Source organism: Cricetulus griseus, assembly GCF_003668045.3.
Source record: "Cricetulus griseus strain 17A/GY chromosome 1 unlocalized genomic scaffold, alternate assembly CriGri-PICRH-1.0 chr1_1, whole genome shotgun sequence".
NCBI lineage: Eukaryota > Metazoa > Chordata > Mammalia > Rodentia > Cricetidae > Cricetulus > Cricetulus griseus.
Window position 1 is genome coordinate 154,028,456 of NW_023276807.1, and position 24,953 is coordinate 154,053,408.

A 24,953-nucleotide genomic window follows, 5' to 3' on the forward strand; every position below is an offset into this window, starting at 1 on the left:
CAGGGATCCCTTTCAAAAGCTTGTGGAAAAAACTCCAGCACAGGATATCACTATCAGGTTCTTTTGCAGGAATTAAAGAAAGACATTGGGTAGTGTTGGTTACAATGCATGGTTACCTGTTCTGGGACAGCAAATAACCATCACTTTATTACTGAAGACCTACCTTTCTGCAATTTGCTAACACCCAGGGGACCACCTGCTCTGGGACTCTCCATTTCACTCTTGCCCCTGCAAAGGATTTTGATGCTGTAACCTGGGATTGCTCACCTAGGGTAATAAATTAACTTGAGATTTTGTGTTAAATGTTTCCTGAGCACTTTCTGCAGGGCTCAGACTGCAAGGCACCAGGGAAACAAAGTTGAATAATATGTGACTTTTTTTTAAAGAGATATGTTACCTTTTTAAATGTACTTATGCTCTAATAAGAGTCACAGATAGTAGTCAGTGATGTCTTGCACCAAATACAGTTACAGCAGAAAGACTCGGAAATGTCTGGGGAGATGGAGGAAATCAGGACCAGATTTTAACCTTCCCATAGTGCCAGGCTGGAGTGAGGAACTGCAGCATAAAAAGAGGAGGCAGGGCTGGCAGGTGGTGGGAATTTCCTACCACACAGAATAATATCCTTGAGATATGGAGTGAGTAACCTGTAAAATTTGTGGAGTTTATGACATACAACGAAGGGAAAGAACTTTGAAAAAATAATCCCCCAACCCAGCACCCAGAGTTTGCAGGTTCTTTCTTTCCTTTAAGGCCTTTCCAATTGCTAGTCTCTGAATTTTGGCTACCTTCACCCCAGCTTCTCTCTCTAAACCATTTATTCTATGCAGTCAAATACTATTAATATTTTTAAAATGTGCTCATCGTGGTATTTAAAGGTTATTCATGCAGATGTTTCAGCTCTGGTTTAGTACATGAGAGGCTTGGTGACTTTTAGGTCAAGAGCTTCTAAAATTGAGGTAATCAAATGTATCTGTGAGACATGTAAGAATTTCACCATGCAGTGACCTGGGCAGATGGTCTGTGTTCAGGTCTAGGCCTAGCGACTTAGCTCACTGAGTTAGTGGAGACCCTTACATCCTTTAGACCTCAGTTTTCCTCATCTTAAAAATGATAGAATAAATGTTTGGTAAGTTAGCTCTAAGAATTCAATTAAAGTAGAACACACACACTTTTCTTTAAAGTTACTAAAAGCTAAATGCCTGAATAACAGTGTTATTTTTTTTATATAATACCAGACACAAAATGTGGCTTGGAGATTTAGATTCTTAAATGAGGTCATTGCTTGAAATTCATCCTGCTTAGGAAATTAGACCCACTTCAAGTTATCTTTAGCTTAGTAGCCATTTGTAAACATGTTGCTTTGCAGACTCATTTGCATTAATGGTGGTGAGATCTCTAAATTTGGAAAGAAAAATTATAAAATCAATTTTTCACCTTCAGGCATTTGTTTTTATTTGAATTTGTATTTCTTCAAAAGGGAAAGACAGAAGTTGAGTGTTTTAAAAAGTAAAAGTAAAAAAGCCTTCTGGCATCTTGACTTTGTGACTTTATGTGCTCTCAAATTTTGTGTATTTTGGAAACCTCAGACTACATTGAAGTGCCAGTAACAGTGTAAGCATTGGTAAACAGTTTAGATTTTATGAACTCTCAAGAAACAGCTTGTTTTACTCCCTTAGACAAATGAGCTAAGACAACACCTGTCAAATCATAAAATATAATTGGTAGGCTTTATATACTTGCTTGCTTTCCATTATATTGATTTTTAATTATTATTTATTTCCTTTTGCCTTCTCTAGAGTTCATATACTACTTTGTTTGTTTCATTTATTAGTTGTATGTGTGTATGGATGGGGATCTGGTCCAAGACTTTGTGCACACTAGGCATGTGCCTTATCATTGAGGCACACACCCAAACTCTCATGTATTGTTTTATTCTTGTTGATGTATGTACATGGATCTTAGCCTTTCTTATAAGGCTAAGATGTGATAAAGTCTTTTTGAAGCTTGCATCTAATATCTTTGCTGGGTGGCTCTGCTTTGAGGCCATGGCTAATTTCTGTTTGTTTCTTTTGCATATCAATCAGTTGATCTGGTCCACTAATAAGCCTGGTAATTTCTGACTAAATATCACCATGAAGAGAGTTTGCTATCTTCCTTCAGACATCATTTATTTTGCTGTTGGTTGACATGTAAGTTGAAGGTGGGCCATGCAAGTATTGCGTTTGGAATCATACTGACTGGAAGCGCTGTTTCTGTGTAGTGAACCAAGTACACAACTGCTAGCTCCCAGCAGCCACACAGAATCTCAAGTATGAAGAATCCATAGGTTCATAGTCAACTCTTATGACAGAAATGTACAACTGAGGCCATGACACAGAATGAGTCTACTAGTCAGTCAGGTATTCCTAGTGTGTTGGTTTAGTGTAAGAGAAAGCAGCTAATGGGCACATTGTCTTTACAGTATCAGGAAGCTCCCATTAAAAAGAAAAATTCCATTGTATTTGTCAAACTTTAATATGACTACTTTTCTGTAGGCACAGGGAAGGGAACGGGCAGAGGCAGAACACAGTAAAATGATTAGAGAGTATGATTTTTTTTGTCATTACAATTAATACTTTGCATAGAGTGAGTAGATGCATTCTCAGAAAACATAATAATTCACAAGTGGCTGTTTCACCTAGGCACCCCTATGCTTTGGTATTCTGTAAGTGTTAAATTTCTATAACAGACAATTATAACATAACATAGTATATTAGACTTTTCTTGAGAAAATCCCAGTAAGATGCTAATGCAAATGGCTATATATATATTTTTTCTATTAAAGCAATACACTTTTGAAATTGAAAAGATGTACTTTTGACAAGTATGCCATGATAGTATAGCAAGTGGAGAAAATCAGGAGCAAATCAGTAGGCATGGTAACTACCTAACCACAGAAATCATCTACAGGGAAGGATATGGCACCAGGGTAATATACAATGACTTTGAACTTGACAGATGATTTTGTTTGGGGAAGAATAACAGCTGGAAATTCCCAAAAAGAAAACAAGACAATAACCTACTAAAAACAAGAAAATGAGGACAGAAAGAGTAATATTAATAGCAATTCAAGAATAATCCCTTGATTTTGTAGACAGGATAGTTTCAGTATGGTGGACACGAGGAGGGATGAATTAAGAAGCCATACTTTCCTAGATGTAATTATTTTAATGCAATAATTATGGGAGAAAAAAGAAAGTTTTTAATACCTCCCACTTCCCGAGGGAAAGCTGAATCTACTCAAAGGAGATTCTGTTAGGTGTGTATATTCGTCAAAGATTTGCTTGTTGCAATGAGCTGTGGGGTACTATTCTTTGGGGATGAACAGCTTTCTTATCTCTGAGCAGAACTGTCATCTCACCATGTCTACACTTTAGTCTGCTTTATCAGTTCAGAATTTCCAGTGTCTTGACCTAAATGTGCTGTGCTCTCTGGGTTCATAGAAATCACTGTGACAGGAAAAAACACTCAGGAAAGTGTAGGATTAAGCATATATAGCATAGGGCAAACTGGAGAGCTCTAAGAAATCAGAAGATTTTACTCTGTAGCAAAGAATACATTCAAAAAGACTCAAAGTATGCACACATCTGGGTGCTCTGCCTATATTAAAATCTGGTAAAGAAGCAAAAAGGTGGGGCGAGCCACAAAATTGCTGAGCTAGCCAAAATATACTCAGTGATTGTAGCTCCAAAGGCAGCTGCTTGGAATCTGTTTCTCTGAAATCAAGGTTGGCTAAAGGGATTTCTCTGCACTGTGTGTATTCTTGTGTTTGACCCTGCATACAATCCAGTCATGGCATTTCCTCGGAGAAACAACTAATGATCTATAAGGAAGGAATGTGTCAGCCTTTTTTCTTTGGAATTCAATCCAGATGATTTTATTGGGAGACTTTCAGCCCAATTTATAAGCCTTGTATTTTGTTCTAATTCTCATGGTCTGTTACTGCCTTTTGTGATGCCTTTCTGTTCAAGCTGTACAATTTTCTCTATTTTATGATGGTTCAAAGTTTATTGTATATGCCCAGAATCAGCTTTCATACTCCAGCCATTATATTTCCTTTATCAGATATCATTCCATCCCTTAAAAAGATAACACGTGAATCCGTGTTTGATAAGCCAACATTATGGGGTGGATTTTTAAACTTTGACTCAGAATGGCACCTTCCTTGAACCTTGCTACTGGGTGTGACTGCTGTGACTTGTGACCTCCTACTGTACAATGTAACTTTCATGTTATTTATGTTTCTTCTTTCAGTACAGCTATTTCTGAATTTGCTTCTTCATGGCACTGTGAATTTCAGGACTGTTCTCCACAGTGCCTGCAGTCAGACCCTGAGCATCGTGGATACCTATATATTTTGGCTAAGAATATATGAAAGAGGAAAACATTTCTATCCAAAGAAATATTATGTGATTGGATCTCATGCCACAATGTGCCTTTTCTTCTGGTGGGAGATGAGGCACTCTGAGGCATACAGGCTTACTGCAGAGGCTTACTCACTTTTATGTAACCTGGTGTTCCTCAGCTCATCTGTCAGATACACTGTTGTAGCTGGGTTCTGCACTGGGGAGCAACATACTCCAGAGTCATGTAAGGGAGATGCAGTGGTTTCCTTAACTGGGACAGAATTCTTAGAGGGGCTGCAGGACATGCAAGATTACGGCCTTAGCTGTCCCTCTTTCTACCCATTTTCCTCTCCAGCTTTTGTTTAGCTTTTGGTTCTAACCTCTCCCTTCCCTGGTAGGATGGTCCTGAGACATTCCTTCCAGCCTGGTAGGAAACAACCACTATTGACTGGGCGGATGTTGATATTTACACATATAAACACAAGTTTTTGTTTTTTGTTTTTTACAAAAGCATTTGTTTTCTCATGTGGGTCATGAATGTATCTTGTTAGGGAAGGACTTTAGTGACAGTGGCCCATATCGATGCCCTTTATTTACTGTTGTGACCAGGTGGGATGCAGCTGACTGACTGATTCCTTAAAGAGGAGAGCTGTGTAGATGACTCTATGGTTAAACACTCTCTCTCAAGGAGTAGAGTTATGAGCCGGAGAGATGGTGCAGGAGCCCACCGATTATTCCACCCTGGGAGGCTGAGATGGAGGATTACCAAGGGAAGTCAGCTAGTGAGACTAGCCAAGTTGGCCAATCATTCCCAACTGCAACCTCTGACCTCTGCATGCACACACACCCCTCTATGCCCATATACACAGAAGCAAACACACACACACACACACACACACACACACACACACACACACATGCCCACATACATGAAAACAAACATATACATACACAACACAGATACAAAAAAATGGAAAAAAGTTAAAAATATAAGCAAAAATAAGGGGAAGGAGAAGGGTAGAAATAATAATTGCCTTTCATTCAGCAGCTATTAACCTTTCTTCTCAAGTATTCTTCAAGACACAGGGAACCTAACACTGAGCACGTTAGATGATCATTTCACCTATATGGAGCTTATATTGGGGTGGGAAGGTAGATAATGAAGATTAGAGGTCCATAAGGTATGTTTGATAAGTACAAGGAACAATAATCAAGGCAGAGAGAGGAATGGAAAATAGTTGTCGTGAGAGGGAGTAGGGAAAGTCGCTCTACTGAGCTAGCGACCTAGTAGATAGTGAAGGCCTAAGGAAGGGAACCCTGCAGACCTCCCTATATAGGGAAACAGCAGCTATGGAAGATGGGCTTAAGCTCAGCAGGCCTGAGGCATATGGATTTGGATATAGATAGAGGCTAGAATGATTGTTACAGTGAAGACCAGGAGAAAATGGAAGGTGATCAGCGTGCGGAGCTTATGGCCTCTAGATGATGCTAGGACTCAGTGGTTTTAATAATTGTCTTGACTTCACCCCACGAAGTAGCTGCCAATAGAGGGTTTTGAGTACAGGGATGAAGTGATCTGGCTTCTGATATACTTGATTTGGCTACTTTCATTAGTAGTTGGGGAACAAAGGTAGAAAATAGCAATCCAGGCTGGAAGCCAATACCACATAGAGAATGATCACAGCATGGATGGGGTGGTGACATTGAAGGTGGTAAGAAACAGTGGGATTCTAGATACAATGTGATTGTAGATTTAGCAGGATTTACTGATGGAAAGGACTTGGGTATGAAAGAAAGAGAAGGGTTGAATATGACAGTGAAGTCTTGGGTTTATGGTATAGAAGAATGGAATTGCTGCCGTTCAGCAGGCAGTGGAGAATGCAAGAAGAGCTGGCAGAGGGTGGGGTGGGATTGAGGGGTAGGGCACTATTAGGAAGGCTCATTTTGGATGTGTGGAATGAAATGTGTGGTAGAAATCCAGATGAAGGTGTTGTAGGTCTGGAGTTCTGTGAAAGGTTCTGACTGAAGGCATGTACTTATGAGTCATCAGCATGTAGGTCAATTTTAAAAGTGTGAGACTTGACAAGATCACCCAAGGAGTGTGTTCAGGTAGGGAAGATTTATCTAAGGACTGATTTATAGGAATACAGTAATCTCAATGAAAATGTGACAGAACCAGCCAGACACTGTTGGGTATTTAGTGGACTGGGTATTCTGCGTGTTTTGTGGGTTGCAAAGTTGTTGCAGTTGAGCCCTAAAAGCTTCCATAATTTTTCCAGACAGTTTGATGGTCTATTGATCTGGCTTTCATTGCTACAAAACCTGTTTTTCCCACTCATAGTATTTATTATAAATGAATTATGTGTAAAGTGGATCTTAAGTTTATTTCCAAAGAACTGCTCTGACCTTCTTCGGAACATCTAACATGAGTGTGATATGGAAACGACTACTGGAGTTTCCAAAGAAGTGGGCTGAGATGTTAGAACAAGCTGTGCTGAACTCCAAAGGGTACTCCTTGGTTGGAAGCATGATACCACGTCACCATAGGGGATTGCAGTCAGCCTGTGTGGTTATCTGTAGCCAGGAGTCTAGAGCAGAGACAGGGCTGGACAGTCAGATTCTTAAATGCTTTGTTTGTGTCCATAAAGAAGGACTATTTTACCAGTGTGTGGGCTACTCAGCCACACTCCAGTCTGCTTTGTGTGATTAGGAACTACTCATTAACTTCCTAGGTGATAAGAATTTTGACCCCTTGGTGGTTGAAGACCTTTTGTAGGTCTGCTGTTTTCATACCTGTGTGTTAAAAAGGTATTTTTTGTTGTTGTTATGAAGAATTTTGGACTTTTTTTGCAGATTTTTTTATTTGAATCGGAAACAAGATTGTTTTACATGACAATCCCTGTTCCCTCTCCCTCCAGTCCTTCCCTACCACCCCCCCCAACTAAAACCCTACCTATCACATATCCTTTCTGCTCCCCCTGGATGATGAGGCCTTCCATAGGGTGTCATCAGAGTCTATCATATCCTTTATGATAGGGCCTAGGCCCACCCCTGTGTGTCTTGGCTCAGGGAATAAAAAAGTTACTTTTTTTTAAAAAAAGTTTTTAGTGTACAAACTAATGAATGGTGTCACATTATCTTTTCATATATCTATGCAATTGGCCTTTGTATTCAGCCTCCTACCTTCCTCTGTCTTTCTTCTCTCCTTGCTAGTCTCTTCCCATCCCCTAATAATCTCCCTTTGTATTTCATGTCACGATCTCACATATATGTGTATGTATCCTTGTCTGTGAAATCTATATTGTGCATATGACAGAAGAAACTGCAGTGGTTTGTCTTCCTCCTATTATATTCTCTTAGTCCCTCTCTCCCTCCATTTAGACCACATCCTCTTTATGTTTTCATTGTATTTTTATATATGTATGCCCATGTATATAAAATTTATCTCAAGATTGTGTTTATGAGATGGGAGGGGAAAACATGATATTTGTATTCAGAGTCTTATTTCATCTAGCAAGATGATCTTTAGTTCTATACAGCTTTCTTATAAGTGACATTATAATATATATATTTTAATATAGTCATGCCGAGTGGTAGAAATTTTGGAAAATTCCACACCGCTTAAAGTAACCATGTTGTTGATATCTAAGAATATGTACTCTACTTTGACTTATGTATACATTTATTTTGGTTCCCACAATGTCTTGGTCCTAACTTTCTTGCTTTTTCCCTTTCGAGCTGCCTTCTCACACAGGTGAGAATGGAAGGTGATGGAGGTTAATAGACCGCTAGAGATCAGTTTCCATGTCATATATTTTCCCCAGTTAAGAAACTCTTAAGTAGAGGTTGAAAGGAAAATGTTGACACAGCCCTCTTACTAATTGAGGATATTGAGCTATGCCTGCCACCTCCCGTCTTGGAATAATCTGTGGCAGAAACAATTAAGCTCACGGGTGCTTTTGACTTGAAGGATAAGACATGTATCATGGGTAGAAAGTGTTTATTAGAAGTCTGTGCCTTTTGTGTGGTCTTTTCAAGTTCTTATCTTTATCCATCCATTATTGCTTGAAATAATTCCCCTGGATTGTATAAAGGAATAATGAGTATTAGACAAACTTTCAAACTGTGTCCAGCAGCCTTCACTTGGAGAGAAAATGGCTTTACACTCTCCTTAATCCTCCAAACACTTCCCTCCCCCTCACCATCAGCTCACTTTTGGTTCACTGCAGAAATACGAGTCCTTAAAAGCCCTCATCACCACCTAGCAAGTCTCTCAATTCACCCACGTTCAAACCCATCCAGTCTGCTTTTTTGGTAGGATTGTAAGCTCTGCTCCTGTGTACAGTTGACTCCTCTATCTGTGATGCGGATACCACCCCTGCTCGGTAGTTCCAGGATGTTTGGTTTGCAGTTATTTTTGTAGTTATTCTCTACCGTTCCTATAGCAGCAATCTGCCTCCATTAGCGCATTCTGTTCACTTTCTAAAGGACTGCCATATCCACACTTTTAAACTTTTTTTTTCCCATTTTGCACTCTCTTCCACCATTGCTCATCTTTTCTCTGTAGCAATACTTTTTAACGTAACAGTCAATGTTCCCAGTCCTCACTCCCTGATTCATTGCAGTTGGCTCTCTGATGTCCTCTGTACCTACTCTTACTGCAATTTTCCAGCATGGCTGTTGTGCCAGGTTCTTTGATCCCCTCTTATGTGTCATCCTTTGGAACCCCCACTAGCTTAGGAGGCAGCTGCTAACCTGGTCATCATTTCAGCCTTCCTCTCTGGCTGTTAGTAAAGCCCTAGTTTTCCTCTTCTTTACTGCTCTTCTCCATTGTCTTCAACAATGCGTTCTATCTCTCTAAAGGATGGAGAGGCCCAGGGCCTGAGTCTTGCTGCTTTTCTCAGTCTATGCTTGTACTTGGGGTTGTGTTATTCTGTTCTATGGACTTCAATACTGGTGCCTTCCAAGTCATGTTCAAATTATATAGGAGACATCTTCCTACCTTCTTAAAACCTTGTGCATGGCCTTCAGTGACCCATGACATGGTCCGCATAGTACATGCAGCTTCAGTTTCTCTTCTCATCCGTGCTTCTTAGCTTCCCACACTTGACTTCTTCTTTTTTTTTAATTTAAATTCTTTAATTACTACTCATATTTACATATCCATCCCCCCATTCCCTCCCCCTTCCCATCCTCCCATGTTCCCCACCAACCCGCCCCAACCATCCCCAAAATCCTCCCCAGGGATAGTGAGGCCCTCCACCAGGGACCTTCAAAGTCTGTTATATCGTTTGGGGGAGGGCCTAGGCCCTCCTTGCTGTATCTGGGCTGCAATAGTATCCCTCCATAGGGAAATGGACTCCCAAGTGCATTTGTGCTCCAGGGTTAAAGACTGGCTTCACTGTTAGAGGTCCCATAGACTATCTTGGCCTCCTATCTGGCACCCACATTCAGAGGGCTTGGTTCAGTCCAATGCTGTTTCCCCAGCTTTATGACTAGGGTCTCCATGCTTTCACTAGGTCAGGTCAACTGTTTCTTCGGGTTTCTGCAGCACTGTCTTGGCTTCTTTGCTCATCCCTTCTCCCTCTCCACAATTGGATTCCAGGGATATGGTTCAATGCTTAGCAGTGGGTGCCTGCTTCTGCTTCGAACAGCTACTGGATGAAGGCTCTAGGAATGGTTACCAAGGAAGACGCCAATCTCATTATAGGGGAAGGGTATCAATGGCATTTTCTCCACCACTGCTTGGATTCTTAGTTGGGGTCATCCCTGTGGATATCCTAGCATTTCCCCTGTGCCAGACCTCTCTAAAAACCTGTACTATCTCCCTCTATCAAGGTATCTCCTTTCTTGCCCTCCTCTATTCCTCCCCTGTCTCAGGCCTCTTGTTCTCCTCCCCCTCCCCTTTTTCCCTTCCCACCTCCTTCCTATCTACCCATGCCCCATGATCCCACTTTATTCAGGGGTTCTTGTCCCACTCCCCTTCTTCGAGGGACTATGCAATCTTCTCTTGGGGTCCTCCTTGTTTCCTAGCTCATCTGGCAGTGTGGATTGTAGACTGGTAATCCTTTGCTCTATGTCTAAAAATCATATATGAGTGAGTACATACCATGTTTATCTTTTTGTGACTGGGTTACCTCACTCAGGATGGTTTCTTCTAGTTGCATCCATTTGACTGCAAATTTCAAGATTCCATTTTTTTTTCTGCTGTGTAGTACTCCATTGTGTAAATGTACCACATTTTCTCTATCCATTCTTCATTTGAGGGGCATCTTGGTTGCTTCCATGTTCTGGCTATTACAAGCAATGCTGCTATGAACATAGTTGAACATATGTCTTTATTATATGAATGTGTATTCTTTGGATATATGCCCAAGAGAGGAATTGCTGGATCTTGAGGTATACTTGATTCCCATTTTTCTGAGAAACTACCATACTGATTTCCAAAGTGGTTATATAAGTTTGCACATTTGACTTCCTACTACTCCTTTAGCCACCAACCTCCTTCCTGCCTGAAGGCCTTTCATTTTCCTTTTCCTTGCATGGTGTTTCAGAAGGTCTTTGCACATGGCTTGTACCCTTTCTCCATTGCCAAATTAATTTTTTCAGAAGCCTTCCTTGACAGCTCTGACTTTCTTATCTGTCTCATTTTCCTTCTCACTACTTCTCATTACTTTATATCATATTATATGCCCCCTATGGTTATATGAATCTAATAAGGGATATGGAATGAGACTTTCCTGCTAGCCCTCTGGCTTAGATCATTGTCTGTAAAATCTCAATAGTGCATTGAATGAGTGAATAAATCAATTAATGGAGATATGTTGCATATATATGAGTGTGTGTATAATATATATTCCATGTTATTACATCTTTAGTATTTTTTGAAGGGACAGATAAATGTTTACTATAATATAATGGTTAATCATAATATAAAAATGTCTGGCCATGGACTGCTGTGTAAAGACCCATTTGAAGGGATTTCCTATGAGGAATGTATATGGTATGTTTTCTTACTCTTTTCTCTCTTGAAATAAATTGTACTTTCTTGGCCCTTCCCATTCAGCTGAAGAATAAATTTATGAAGAAACTGCCACGTGATGCAGAAGCTTCCAATGTGCTCGTTGGGGAGGTTGACTTCTTGGATACTCCCTTCATTGCCTTTGTTCGGCTACAGCAGGCTGTCATGCTGGGTGCTCTGACTGAGGTCCCTGTGCCCACCAGGTAAGCGGTTTGCCCACCTGCTAGGGCTCATAGGGTGCTTATGAGAAAGTGCTCTCCCTCTTAGGTCAGTGAATCAGTGGAGTGAGAATACACTCTGCATTGGGGAGGTTTCACTTGAAATAGTGCCTAAGTGACATTTGGGTTCTCAAGTTACATGTTCCTGGAGTAGTAATGGTAAGGCAGTTATAGTAACTGATTGGCCCATGTGCTAATTTCTTCTTGTGGCTCATTCTTTTAGTATGCAAACTATAGTATCCATATTTAACAAATGGAGACAGTGAGTTTAAATACCTTGCCCATATCGGTACAACTAGTAAATAGTTCTGAGGTCATAGATACTTTCATTTCCTCTGTCTTATCAGAAAGTTGTTACTGGTCTCACACATAGACGAGCCAACTCATAGATGCATATACAAATGTAAATATGCATCTTTGTAAAACTTGTCATCTCTCTAAGCACTTAAATTTGTGCACTTTACATCAAGCATGCCATTTTGCATTCAAAGGAATCATACTTAGGCTACAATCACATGTCACTCTACTGCTCTGTACTCTAGAAGTCATCCTGTTGTCGTCTGTGAAGCTGTGCTTAGTGGTTCAGATGCTTGATGGAAGCACACGATGAGGGGAAGAGAAGCTAATGCCTCACTTAGACTTGTGCTAAGAAAGACCTTAAAGAGGAATTTGTAGCTTCAGGTTGACATCTGGAAATTACTGCCTGATTGGGGGAGGAGTGTGCTTCCTGTGGGTCTCGGGCAGAGGGAGGTGACTTCTTTTTGAGCATCTACATGTGAACAGGAAGGGCTGTGGCTCCCCCTCAGTGGAGTCAGATGGTCTGAGCATGGTTAATCAACAGTGACGAGAGGTTCAAGGTTTGTTCTGAGCCAGGTTAGGAAGAAAATGAGAAGCCAATGTCCCGAAGCCCTTTCAGTTCAGCCATTCTTCCTGATGACAAGGATGAGTCCTCCCACCCATCGTTTTTAAATACCTGGGGCAGACATTGGCTGCATAACATTGGAAAGGAGGCGATCGCAGCTGTGCAATTAATGGGATTATTGTGATTGGTGTTTTCTGTTCCAGCGGAGCCTTGCAGTTCTGTCTGAGCAATCACCTGGCAAGCCGCTGACTCAGGATGGCTGGAGTCCAGCCTTGTGCCCCGATGGCTTTCTGTATGTCTCGGCACTAACTTTTCTGGAGATGGAAAGAGAAGACATGCTGAGAAATGTTAAAGAAAATTGCTCTTGCCTTTTCATTTTTATTACCTTTTTTTTCCTTTAGAAGCTACAAAAAAAAAAAAAACATTTTAAAGGCCTTTTGTTTACCAGTGATCCACATACACAAAGTTTGAAACCATGGCCTTTTGTGTATCTCTTATCATCTCCCCCTGTCTGCCTCATTCTTTAGTTCATTCTCCTCTGTACCAGAGGGAGGTATTAATTTAAAGTTGAAATATGGCATCATCTGAAGAGCAAGGGGAGCGAAGCCATCTATTTAAGACAAGTGAAGGGGTGTAATTCAATATCATAAAGCTATTTCTGGGCTGTAATCTGAAAAATATACCCTCAGATATTAATATTTCCCAGGAAATACTTTATGTGTTTGCTGTCTTCGGAAGCACAGTAAACTGTAATCACCCAGTTGAGAGGCTCCTTAGCTGGGTTTGTTGTTGTTGTTGTTGGTGTGTGTGTCTGTGTGTGTGTACAAGAAGATATTTACAGTGGCTGCATCCTGTGAAATCCAATATGGTAAATTCAATGAGGAACATGCAGTGGTTGTGCACATGCGGCCTGTGCTCCTTGGTGGGCTTTACCTTGCACACTGTTCTGTTGCTCTGCGGGCACAGTTGAAAAGTCTTTCATTGCACATGTCTTTTCACGTTTATGTGTTTCCTAAAATGTAGAGAAGAATTATGCTGTGAATGTTATTATTGCTCTTCTGGGAAACAGCATTACTATTCTGGGCCTTTTCAGAAGTCTGGCTCTCGGGTCCCCTTCCTAGCTAAGCTCACAGGGTCCTTTATCCTTCATTTCTTGTGGTCCATTACAGCCTCTATTTGCAGTGCTGTGGTTGGGGATATCTGACTGGCTCTCTCTCTCTGTGTGTGTGTGTGTGTGTGTGTGTGTGTGTGTGTGTGTGTGTGTGTGTGTAGGGGTGGGTCTGGCTTTTCATGTAAAAGCAGACACGCGCCAGTCTTTTCTATCTGGTGACTTGCCAGGATACATTTATAATGTTTCTAATGTCTAAGGTGCATTTCTTGCTGTCACTTTATATTCATTCACAGAGATGTATGTTGGTTCATTTTCTTATTACCATTTAGCAGCCTTGGAATGGAGGTGATGGGAAGATTTGTGATTCATGCTAGAGGTAGAACTTTACACTTCTGACACTGTGGCCAAACTTAGAGAAGTATCTAGAATGGGTTAGGATAAGACACTTCAGGAAAGTAAGAAGTAATAACTATAAATCAGTTTGTCCCTTTTAGATCTTAATCTAAGAAAAAAAGCTAGTCAGTGAGCTTTAGCCTTCTAAGTATTATAATACTTGCCTCTTTAGCATTTTATAGTTGATACATATTTATTGTATGTTATAATCACTAGCCTATGAGAAATAGTTTGGACTTAATCATTTAAAAACATTACAGTATTTCAGAGAGTTTGGTTCAGCATTCCTTCTGTGGATTCTGTCTGTGTCCTGCACTACATGCAAGGTGGTAGTGATGGGATGTGGTCTTCATCAGTGTGTTAAGCTGCAAGTTAGCCACATCTTCCAAAGCTGCTCATTATGCATAATGGGTTATTTGGTTCACTGATGTTTCAGAGCATGTAGTAAGGGATCAGTACATGCTGGGTTCATTCTAGAAATAGTTGAGATCTATGAGGAAGGGGGGGGGTGTCCCTTCTAAAAAGACTTAGTGGTTTAGGATGGCTGGCTTCTTTTCTGATACTGTGCTCACTGTGTCTATAATTATTTTGTATAGGCCCCTGGTTCTGGACATGAATCATCTTGTGTTTCTTTCTGTTGTGAAGTGTTCCAGAGGCACCCTCTGCAGGCTTAATTAGTTACCTGAAAAAACAAACAAGCAAACAAACAAAACCTTCACAAAAGTAGGAAGGGGACTTCTGGCGACGACTAGGAACTATTATAAAGTCTAGGTCTGACAATTGTAGTCGTTAAATGAATAGAAAAAAACCCAGTAACATGAGTTCACTTTCCTCCCCTGAGCTGTCAACATGGACTGTTCACTTCCAGCCACACCAATGTGATGTTTACTCTTAATTTGTTAATAAAGAAAAAGGCTTCTGGTTAAAAATAACAGCTGTCCATTGACAAAAACCAGCTTGTGTCATGAAAGGAGTTTTCAGTGCATTATAAAAGCTGAGTTTGGCAGGATGTCCGTCCATCGTAAAAGTTGTAACAGCTTTTGCTTCTTTGAGGGTGGAAGGGGAGCAGGCATTAGGCAGAGGGAGCCTTGGCTTTCAGGCCTTGCATCTCCCCATCTCCATTGCAACCGTGCAGTAGATTAGAAGCTGCTTCACTTCTCTGTTTCCACAGTTGAAACTCTGAACTTACAGTGATGCCGTTGTTGCACATCTATCCCCAGAGTTCCTTCTACCATGGTTTCAGGGAGTAGATCTCTGAACTAACTGTTCCTAACTGAAATAGTCAGAACACTTTTTCTTATGTCACCATGTTGTTTCCACTTGGCACTTGGTGACATTTTTATAGTGAAGAAATGTCTTTATTTTAACCTAGATACATTTCCTTCTGGTTTATTGAACCAATATAATCCACATACTCTGGCTTATCATTATAGTATGTGTTATGGCTTCCACTAATGTTCTACTTCCTTTCATTCTTTGGTATTATCGAGCAAAGACCAAACACTAAATGTTTTATAGAAAACGTATGCCCTTGTGCTGACTTGGTAGCCCCGTTACTCTGTCAGGTCTTGAACAGTTACCTATCCTCTGGCTAACTTAATGTTTGGGGATCTTTAGTGATCGAGAGTATTTCCTCACAGACAACACAATGTTTATTTAGCTTTTATTGTCATGTGTACAAGCTGATAATGCACATCCAGAGGGTGTTTCTGTAAGCTGAATTCACATGGGGGTACTGGAGAGGACTTGGAGAGGAGCAATGTGGCCCTGAAAAGATTTGAATGATTGCACATTTGGAACATTAATATTTAGATGCATGGAAACAATAAAAGGCAAGATAAATCCAATAAACAAAGGCACCAGTGTCAAGATGTCTTTCTTTTATGTTACTACACCTGCCCATTTAGCCTAAAACTGCCAATCATGGTGCTTTAGAGACAGGCAAACAGAATTGGCAAATGCAACCAGTATTAATTTTTAAAATTTTTTTTCTTACTGGGACCTTGCCTTAGTTGTCAAAAAAATTTTGGATGTGTTGTGCTAAGATCAATTACCATTCCCTTTAGGCCAAAAAAACAAAAATAACAACAACAACAACAAAACCCAAACCAAAAAACAAAAACAAACCACTTTGCTATCAAGAAGGACTTTGTGGTGCCTCATTGCTACACATGAAGTCTTATCTTCAGGGGGAGAAAAACCCAAGCATCCGTGGAAGTGTTGGAAGACTAAAGTGCAGTTCTAATAGTGACCACTTTCATCCTTGAGCAGGCTTCAGAGTTGCCAATTGCCTTTGCTGTTTTATTCACTCTGGCAACCCTCAACAGGGAGTCTAGCCTACATTACAGGGCAGGTTCTGGATGGCTTTATGGTTATTCTGATAACAAAATCCGAGTGTCTAAACCTATAAGAACATTTGCCACAATCTTACTTCCTTGTTCCTTTTTTTTTCTTCCTATCTTCTTTGGAATGAATTTTGCAAATGAAGAAAAGTACTCATATGCTTAGGACCATTTTGGAATCGATGGTGACATTTATTTAAATCCTTTTCTTTTTAAAGTGAGTTAGAGAACTAAATAAATAAGAGAAAAATTCAGCGAAGTAAGCTGCTGCTAAACTGTTCCTATTGCCACCAAATCTTGTCTATTCTTTCTTGTCTAAGTAAGAATCCACAATTCTTTTCCTAGGAGGGACCTATGGAAATGATCGCTGGATAGCTTTTATGTGTTGAATCACAGCTCTAGGGCATCAGAAGAGGTGTGTGCACGTGTGCGTGCGTGCGTGCGTGCGTGCGTGCGTGCGTGTGTGTGCGTGCGTGCGTGTGTGTGTGTAGAGTCTTTAAGGGAGGAGTGGGGTGTAAGATGCCTGTGTACCAGTCTGCCCTCTCGTGATTTTGCTGTTCTGACTCTGTCAGTTGAACCAGAGCATCAGGAGTCAAGGCCACATGCTCTGTCCTCAGCCTTGTCCTTTACTAAGCACAACCCTTAGGCTCACCTACCGTCTTCCCCACTCTCAGATTCCTTAGTGTCAAACAGAATTGAGCTCCGTTTTGCAGAAGGATTGTGTAGGAATTTAAATAAGATGGTGAAGGTGCTTTGCAGGCTTTTGGGAGCTGTGGAAACATATGATGCCATTGTATGTGTTGTATTCATTTCTCCCTGTTAGGTAAGACATGAGCAATCACAAGGCAAGGATTTATCCAACGTCACCTTTTGTACACCTTTTTTCTTATTTACTTACTTGTCAGTTTCCTTCTTTCTCAGTGGAGACATACAACTTTACCTTCATGTTGAGGAAGGGACTCCTTCCAAAGTGACAGGTTCATCATTGCTAATTTAAGGACATATTTGCTCTGGAGCAATGCTTTTTATGTTATCAAGAAATTAAATTTGGAAAAGAAAATGCAGGAATCCACAATGGGCTTTTAACTGTCTGTGAATGGTGCTTTATTTATTTATTTTTAATTTGTTTCATATTTCTTTCTCCTTCTTATCAGTGTGTGGTCTACTTGTGAAGGTTTGGTTTGCACTGAATCCCACTCAGCTGAATAACAGTATTTCCTAAAACAAATGGAGAAGAGCATTTGTCACTGACCATACTGGCCTAGGTCAGGAAGGTCAGAGAAATGAGAACATGTACTTAGTCTTCATAGTTAATGGCCTTAACACACTTGCACCACCAATTCCAAAGTCAGTAGAAATGAAGACAGTGGGAGTTTAAAACAGAGAGATCAGCAATTTGTGAAGTACTTACATAAACCTTTTCCTTCTCCATGAAGAAGGCTTTTAGGTTTCTCCTACACCTTCAAATGAACTCAGTAACACCTTGTGGTAGTGTGAAAGAATATCTTTCTGATCCCTTAACATTACATCTTTCTTGGTTTTAAAGATGAGTTGTAGGGGCTGGGTAGGTCGCTCAGTCCTGTAAAGTGTTGCATCAGAAACACAGGGACCCAAATTCAGATGGCCAGCAGCAATGTAATAATGCAGGTGCAGTGGAGTGTACCTCTAATTCTAGAGCTGAACAAGCAGAGACAGGAGAATCCTTGGGACTTGCTGGGCTGCTAGTTGGGATATATCTGTGAGCTCCAGATGAAGTGAGGGACTGTCTTAAAAGTGCAGATGAAGACCTGACCTGCTGCCTCCACATGCACATACATGTATGCACTTGCTGGTATACATGCATGATAAAGATGGTCTCTACAGCTGAGCTTGTAATGAATTAATATGATGATTTCTCAGTCTGATGAAATGTGTATTACAGCCTTTGCTTCTCTCCTTCTCCATTAGGTTCTTGTTCATTCTCTTAGGTCCAAAGGGGAAAGCCAAGTCCTACCATGAGATTGGAAGAGCCATTGCCACCTTGATGTCTGATGAGGTAGGGAACTAGGACAAGGGGATCATGGTGTCTATTTAAACTGTGAATTGACTGTCATGGTTTATTCAGTTAGAATTATCTGGCTACAAGGGTCTCCACAGAATGACATACAGTCATTTGTGGAAAATGACCTTCCTTATGTAGAACAGCTTCCAATAAGCAAGGCATGTATTTTGCTTTTGTGTTAGATTCTAATACAAAATGCATTTCCCTCTCTTTTTATAAGCAAAATATTTAGAAAATACTCCAAGTTTCTTAAAAATTAATGTAAATGAATATCATACAGTTTTCCTACTTATAGGTTACTGTGTGATATTTTAGTTCAGCTATACACTATGGAATAATCTGAGGCACAGTAGAGCAATGATGACTAACAGCAATTAATTGTATATTGCAAAACTAGCTGACAAAGAGGATGTTGAGTGTTCTTGGCACCAACAAATTGTTACTGTCTGAAGTGACCAATATGCAGGTACCTTGTTACAGTCCTTATGTATTTTCAGTTGTTAAAACTGATGTTTAATTATTACTGAATAAGTTCAAAGTCATTGTGTTAACTTTATCTGCTAAAATGTCTAATTTATCAATTCTCTGAACTCATATGTCCTTATACTGTATTATTTCAGAAATGATGACTTTTATGAAACAATGCATAATAAAAGTAGGTGGTACATTTTGTTAGGTATTTGAATGTATTTGTTTTTATGATTTATGTCTTGTGGGGAGGCCAATCTATGGCGCATCAGGTACTGTTACTATTCAGTGCTTTGGAGCTGACATTTCATCTACACTTACAGTAGCTTTAGTATTACTAGACATATTTAGTTATGATGAAACTCTGGACCAGTCTTATAGTAGAAGAAATGCCATTGGAATACGGGAGCATCAGGTTGTGCCTTCTAGTCTTTCTATTTTGCTGTTTCTCAAATATTTTACTTTTGCACTGTGGGCCAATTGGTCAGTTTTTCCTGTTAAGTGTAGAGTAGGAGGCTCTGTCCCTCTGTGGGAGAGAAATGCTGGATGGCTGTTGCTCAGCTGTTTGCTCTCTTTTGGGTCCAAGACTGCTGGTGCACAACTCTGCTCTCTCTCAGGGAACATTTATTCTCCTCATTTTAGTTGTTTGATTTATTCAACTTTGTGTGTTTATAGTTACTTTCTTTGAATATTCTTTTGTAATATAAATTGGGGATGCTTTAGGCTGCATGTAATAGACATAGAGTGTCTTTCTGATATTGATGAGGGCTTCTTTTGACAGGTATTTTACAACCTTACTTTTCTTACATCTCATTGGTTGAAACTGCCAATATTTCTGGCAAGGTTGGCTGGGGAGGTATATTTCTGACTCTTATCTGCCAGAGAAAATTAGGGGAGAGAGCTATATCTGCAGCAGAGGAAATCCTTTCCCTGTGTGTTGTCTTCTCCTCATCTCCAGAACTCCCAAACCAGTGTTGTCTGACAGTTCTCAAAACTATTTTCTAGGAGAAGTGATTTAGTGGAAAGAATTAACACAGGTTGAGAGTGTTGAACAGGTGCCACATTTTCTTCTGGATGATTAAACTATTAACTTAGAAAGTTGACTTTGGGAAGACCTTCAGATCAGCTCAATTAGAAGAATGGGATGCTCAAAAAAGAGATTGTGTGCCACTTTGAAACCTCTTCTCTGATGTGAACAAAAGACAAGAAGCTGTTGCTGTCTGTATGAGTTATGTCACTGTTATGAAATTCCATGGCTAAGGCAACTTATAGAAAAATGAGAACATTTAGGCTTATGGCTCCATAGGGATAAGAATCCATCGCCACCATTATGGGAAGGCATGGTGGCAGGTGGCAGATACAGGAAGGTAAGAGCTCATATCATCAAACTCAAGCAAAAGCAGACAGCCTAAACTAAAAGTAGAGTGAGACTTTCAGCTCCTAAAGCCTACCTCCTGTGGCATACTTCCTCCAGGAAGAGCACACTTCCTAAACTTCCCTAAGTAGTACAGCCAACTGGAGACCAAGAGCGCAAATGTCCAAGACAATGAAGGGCATTTATCATTCAAATCCTTATACTATATTTGGTGAGTTAGATATCCTCTTGCTAGAAGGTAGGGAGGTGAGCATTTACCTATTCCTTTCTGCCAATATAACTCGGGTTTCTTCTTTCTTTTAAAACAGCTCACATTGTTAGAGGACAGCATTGTGTCTTATCCTGATTTTAATAGCATAAACTTGGTCTTACTGGATTTTCATAGTCAGTTGTCCAAACATTTTTAATTCAGGGAATGGCTTTCAGTAGGGATCTTGAAAATGTTTTCATCTGGCTCTCACAGCAATTGTCAGAATTTTAACAGCAAAGCATACTTAAAATTCCATGTCTTCAAGCCTCTACTTTGATGCTGAGATCATTAGCTTTACCCCTCAATAGACTGAATAGTGGGGAAGATGAGAGTGTAGTTATGGGCATGTCAGAGTGCACTGTGGGTTGTATTACTCAGCTGCGATATGTTGTGAGCCATTCAGAAAGTTTGCTTGGCTAATCAGCACATCTCTCGCTATTCAGGTGTTCCATGACATTGCTTACAAAGCAAAAGATAGGCACGACCTGATTGCTGGCATTGATGAGTTCCTAGACGAAGTCATTGTCCTTCCACCTGGGGAATGGGATCCAGCAATCAGGATAGAACCTCCAAAGAGTCTACCATCATCTGACAAAAGGTAAGCCGCCATGTGCTTGGCAATATTCAGGGAGTGTCAAGCCCCTCAGGAGGTTGTATTTGGAAAAGATGTAGGGCCAGGCCATGTTTTGATAGTCTTAGATCCTTGCAGATACTGTGCCTCAAATGAGTTACTGATATGCCTTGGCTTTATATTTACTTGACACTGTAAGATAAGTGTCACATGCTTTGATGTTCTTTGGTGCTGACACTCAGCTCAGCTCTTGATGTCAGAAAATGTCATGGGTATCCTTTGGGGGATGTTTTGGGAACTTTCTGTCTGTGTCTGTGGAAAGATCACTTTACTCAAGAAGAGCCCTTGTAGACTTAGCAGATTAAGCAGTTTAGCAGAGAAATTGAGGAGAAGCCATTTCCAGGAAATCTGTCATTCCCCAGGTGAAACAGTTTCATTCCTATAAATGTGCAGTAACTTAAAGTCTTTGTTCACCCAGCCATTTGTCTCACCTCTAGATAGAACTTCTTCAAGAATTGTCTGTTATCAGAGAATAAGACATCATGGTCTTTTTCTGAGACAGCTTCGATAAGCCTCTATAAGCATACTACAGCTGTAACAGCAAATGAATGAAGGAAACTAATCTCTACTTATACCCCCCCCCCCGTTGTCTTTCTTAGAAAGAATATGTACTCCGGTGGAGAGAACGTTCAGATGAATGGGGACACACCTCATGATGGAGGACATGGAGGAGGAGGACATGGTGACTGTGAAGAACTACAGAGAACTGGCCGGTAACTGATGGAACCTTTTGCCATTCATGATAAGGTTTTCCTTAGATCTAAATTTCCCTTCCTTGTTCTGAATTCACTATCAATATTTCATTTACTTGTTTGTTCCTCTGTTCAGCCGACAGATATTTATAGTACATCTATTAGTCAGAGGCACTGGAGATACAGCAATATATTAATGCCCAGCCTTATGGGCTTCACTGTGTAGAGATTTGAGAAATCTTAAGCAGATAAATAAATGCACCAAAGAGTTTATGAGGAAAACGAAGACAAAAAAGAGACTTTGGTGATGAGTAGTAGTATATTTTTAGACTGAGTGATCTCAGTGGACCTTGTGGATAAGGACAGCATTCAAGTGAAATGCTAAAGTAGGTGAGAGACCATCTATGGGGGTCTGAGTTAGGAAAGGGGCTAAGGCATAGATCTCCTAGGAGACTGATAGGTAGACAGTGTGACCAGTGGAACAACTGATGGGATGATGCAAAAAAGGTTAGGTTTGTGGCTGGTGAGAATGGGTGGTAGGGCTGACTGAAGACTGATGAGGTTTCCCGTGTGGCTTCATAATTCCATCCCTTCCCTGTACATTTACTCTAAAGTGTGTAACATGTTGTGGAAAGGTGTGGTTTGTAGGCCACTGCCCCATCCCCATGACCCACAGTGAGGAATGTCATTCCCATAACCTTCAGTTAACCTTTTATTGTCATTGCTTCTCCATTGTTAGATAATCTCTTTCCATTTTGGGTTAAGTAAAAATTTTAGTGGGATACTCTTTTCGTGAAGATGTGGAAATCATGCAGGATTAAAAAAATTATGTCATTTTGATATGTAGTTGAATCTGAATGAGTTGAAATTAATTTCCCACTGCTGATGACCCTCCCTTGGGTTTCTCTCCTGAAGTAAAAAGGAATTATTTCCCTTCCTCTGATAGAATTAAGAATTAAAAACCTCCCCACCTTATGTGTTGCTTAATGATGGGATATGGTCTTTAACTCTGTCTTTAGGTTATTTGGTAATCATACAAACATCAGAGTTTACTTACAAAAATCTAAAGGTATTAACCAGATGTTCAATGTGGCTTCGTGATATAGTCAAAAGACAAGATAAAGATGACATGTATGAGGCCATTGCCAGCTTAACATGGCATATTGTTTTATAGTACACTTATTTTTATGTCGAAGGAGTATGCAGTAAAGTAACACTAAAAACTATTGTATGTCAAATGCTTGAATTGATAACACAGTTATGTATGTGTGTAATTATATGCTCTTTTTATACCTCCCAGTAGAATAAGTTTATTTATGCCAGCATGTCACCAGGACATACAAAGAGAGAATTAATTATACTGGAGAATATTTTCATATCTAATGATGCCTCTATGTGATAGTGTCATTTAAGTTCCATTATCATCTTGTGCGACCACCATCGCATATGTGGTCCATCATAGATCTCAACATCATGCATCGCTACAGTTCTTTATAGACTATTTTTACTATTTTTATCATTTTTAACTTATAGCTCAGATATGAGTTATAGAATTTAATGTGTTGAAATGCATCAAACTGTCGTTTTATTCTTTCTTCTTCCCCCTTTCCACATTCATTTAGTGGTTACACAACCCAGTGTATATCAGGATACAGAAATAGGATGTTATGTACGGCTGAGAGTAACACGTCAGGATTTAGACAGGGGTACCTTGCTCAGAAGTCACACTCTGCATGGGCAAGGCTGATTTGTGAGATTCTTTTGGAAGAACAGTAGGCTGGTACATGGATTCAACACATTCTATTGCCTGTCACACACCTGCATGCCTTCTTCACTTTGGGTCCTTATTCCAAATTCACTTTCTCAGAGGCTCAATGTAGCCATCTGTCTATATTTCCCAGTACCTCTTCCCTAGAACTATGTAATTCCTACCTCTATTTAATTTTCCTCCATTTTTTATTTATTTACTTACTTACCTTACTGTCTACTTTCTGCCCCCAAGAGTAAGCTCCATGAGGTCAGAGCTTCAGAGCCTGTGTTGTTCAATGTTGTTTTCCCAGCAGGGAATAATGGTTGAGTGTGTACATCTCACAGGCCTCAGTGGACACTAGAGTTGAAATGACATTGTGACATCTTAAGGGGCTTTATGAAATGTGAACTGTATTTGCATGTTTGTCTTTGGAGAATGAAAAATTATAATTTATCTGTTCAGTGCTGTCGTCTAAAGAACAACTGGACGATCTTTGGGGAATGTTGGACCTATTCTGGTAACTGAAAAAGAGAGACAGAAGAAGATGTATTTCTCCACATGCATTTTTTTTCTGTCTCATCTAAATGAGACTGTCTTATATAGTATCTTGTCATTGACTCAAGCATCTGAAGTCCAAATTCTCTGTGGCTTAGTGAATTATGTCTTGATGAATTTGATGGCTGTTTATCTTCTACTTGATCACATGTTTGCTTTCTCCCTGCCCAGGTTCTGTGGTGGATTAATTAAGGACATAAAGAGGAAAGCACCATTTTTTGCCAGTGACTTTTATGATGCTTTAAATATTCAGGCTCTTTCGGCAATTCTCTTCATTTATCTGGCAACGGTAACCAACGCCATCACTTTTGGAGGACTGCTCGGGGATGCCACTGACAACATGCAGGTGGGTCTGATGTGAGAGAAGACGCAAATAGTCCAGCGCAGATTGTCCTTCTCACCCCTGTAGCTCTGCGAGCAGCAGATGGCCTTTCAGTTACTCAGCGTGATTTTCTTTCTTTTGCTGGATGCTGCATTTTACTTCGCTTCTGGCTCGCTGCTGTATTTCCAGCATGTTAGTAATTACAAAAATAGCTCGATGAAATCTGGCTTGAGTCACAAGTGGGGAAAAGAAGGGGAGGAAATGAGGATCTACAATTCTATTTGGGCAAAAGCGTCTCAGCTGCTTGAATCCTGTGTGGTGCACAAGGTTTAAGAGCTACCAGAATCTGGATGTACGGGCTGTGTTTGGTTTAACTTGGCGAGCACGCTCTTTGGGGACGTGTGATTACCTGACTCTTTGCCCTTGTTCTAACGTGAGCAAATCCATGCATCAAGCAATGGAGTGGTTTGCTCAAGGCTGGATTTGCATGCCTGCCAGTAGGATTCAGCTTCAGTGAATCCCAGATGAAATTGT

At 40.3% G+C, this 24,953-nt stretch overlaps 1 protein-coding gene across 4 annotated transcripts in view; it reads left to right on the forward strand.

The window, feature by feature from the left end:
• LOC100763623 (electrogenic sodium bicarbonate cotransporter 1) overlaps nt 1-24,953 on the forward strand; it is a 281,927-nt gene that overhangs the window by 160,262 nt on the left and 96,712 nt on the right. For all 4 annotated transcript variants that reach the window (XM_035452943.1, XM_035452942.1, XM_035452944.1 and 1 more), the window contains 5 exons: nt 11,455-11,612; nt 18,283-18,370; nt 20,913-21,067; nt 21,700-21,813; nt 24,269-24,443. In XM_035452943.1, coding sequence (XP_035308834.1) covers nt 11,455-11,612; nt 18,283-18,370; nt 20,913-21,067; nt 21,700-21,813; nt 24,269-24,443 — 690 coding nt within the window. The remainder of the gene's footprint in view (nt 1-11,454; nt 11,613-18,282; nt 18,371-20,912; nt 21,068-21,699; nt 21,814-24,268; nt 24,444-24,953) is intronic.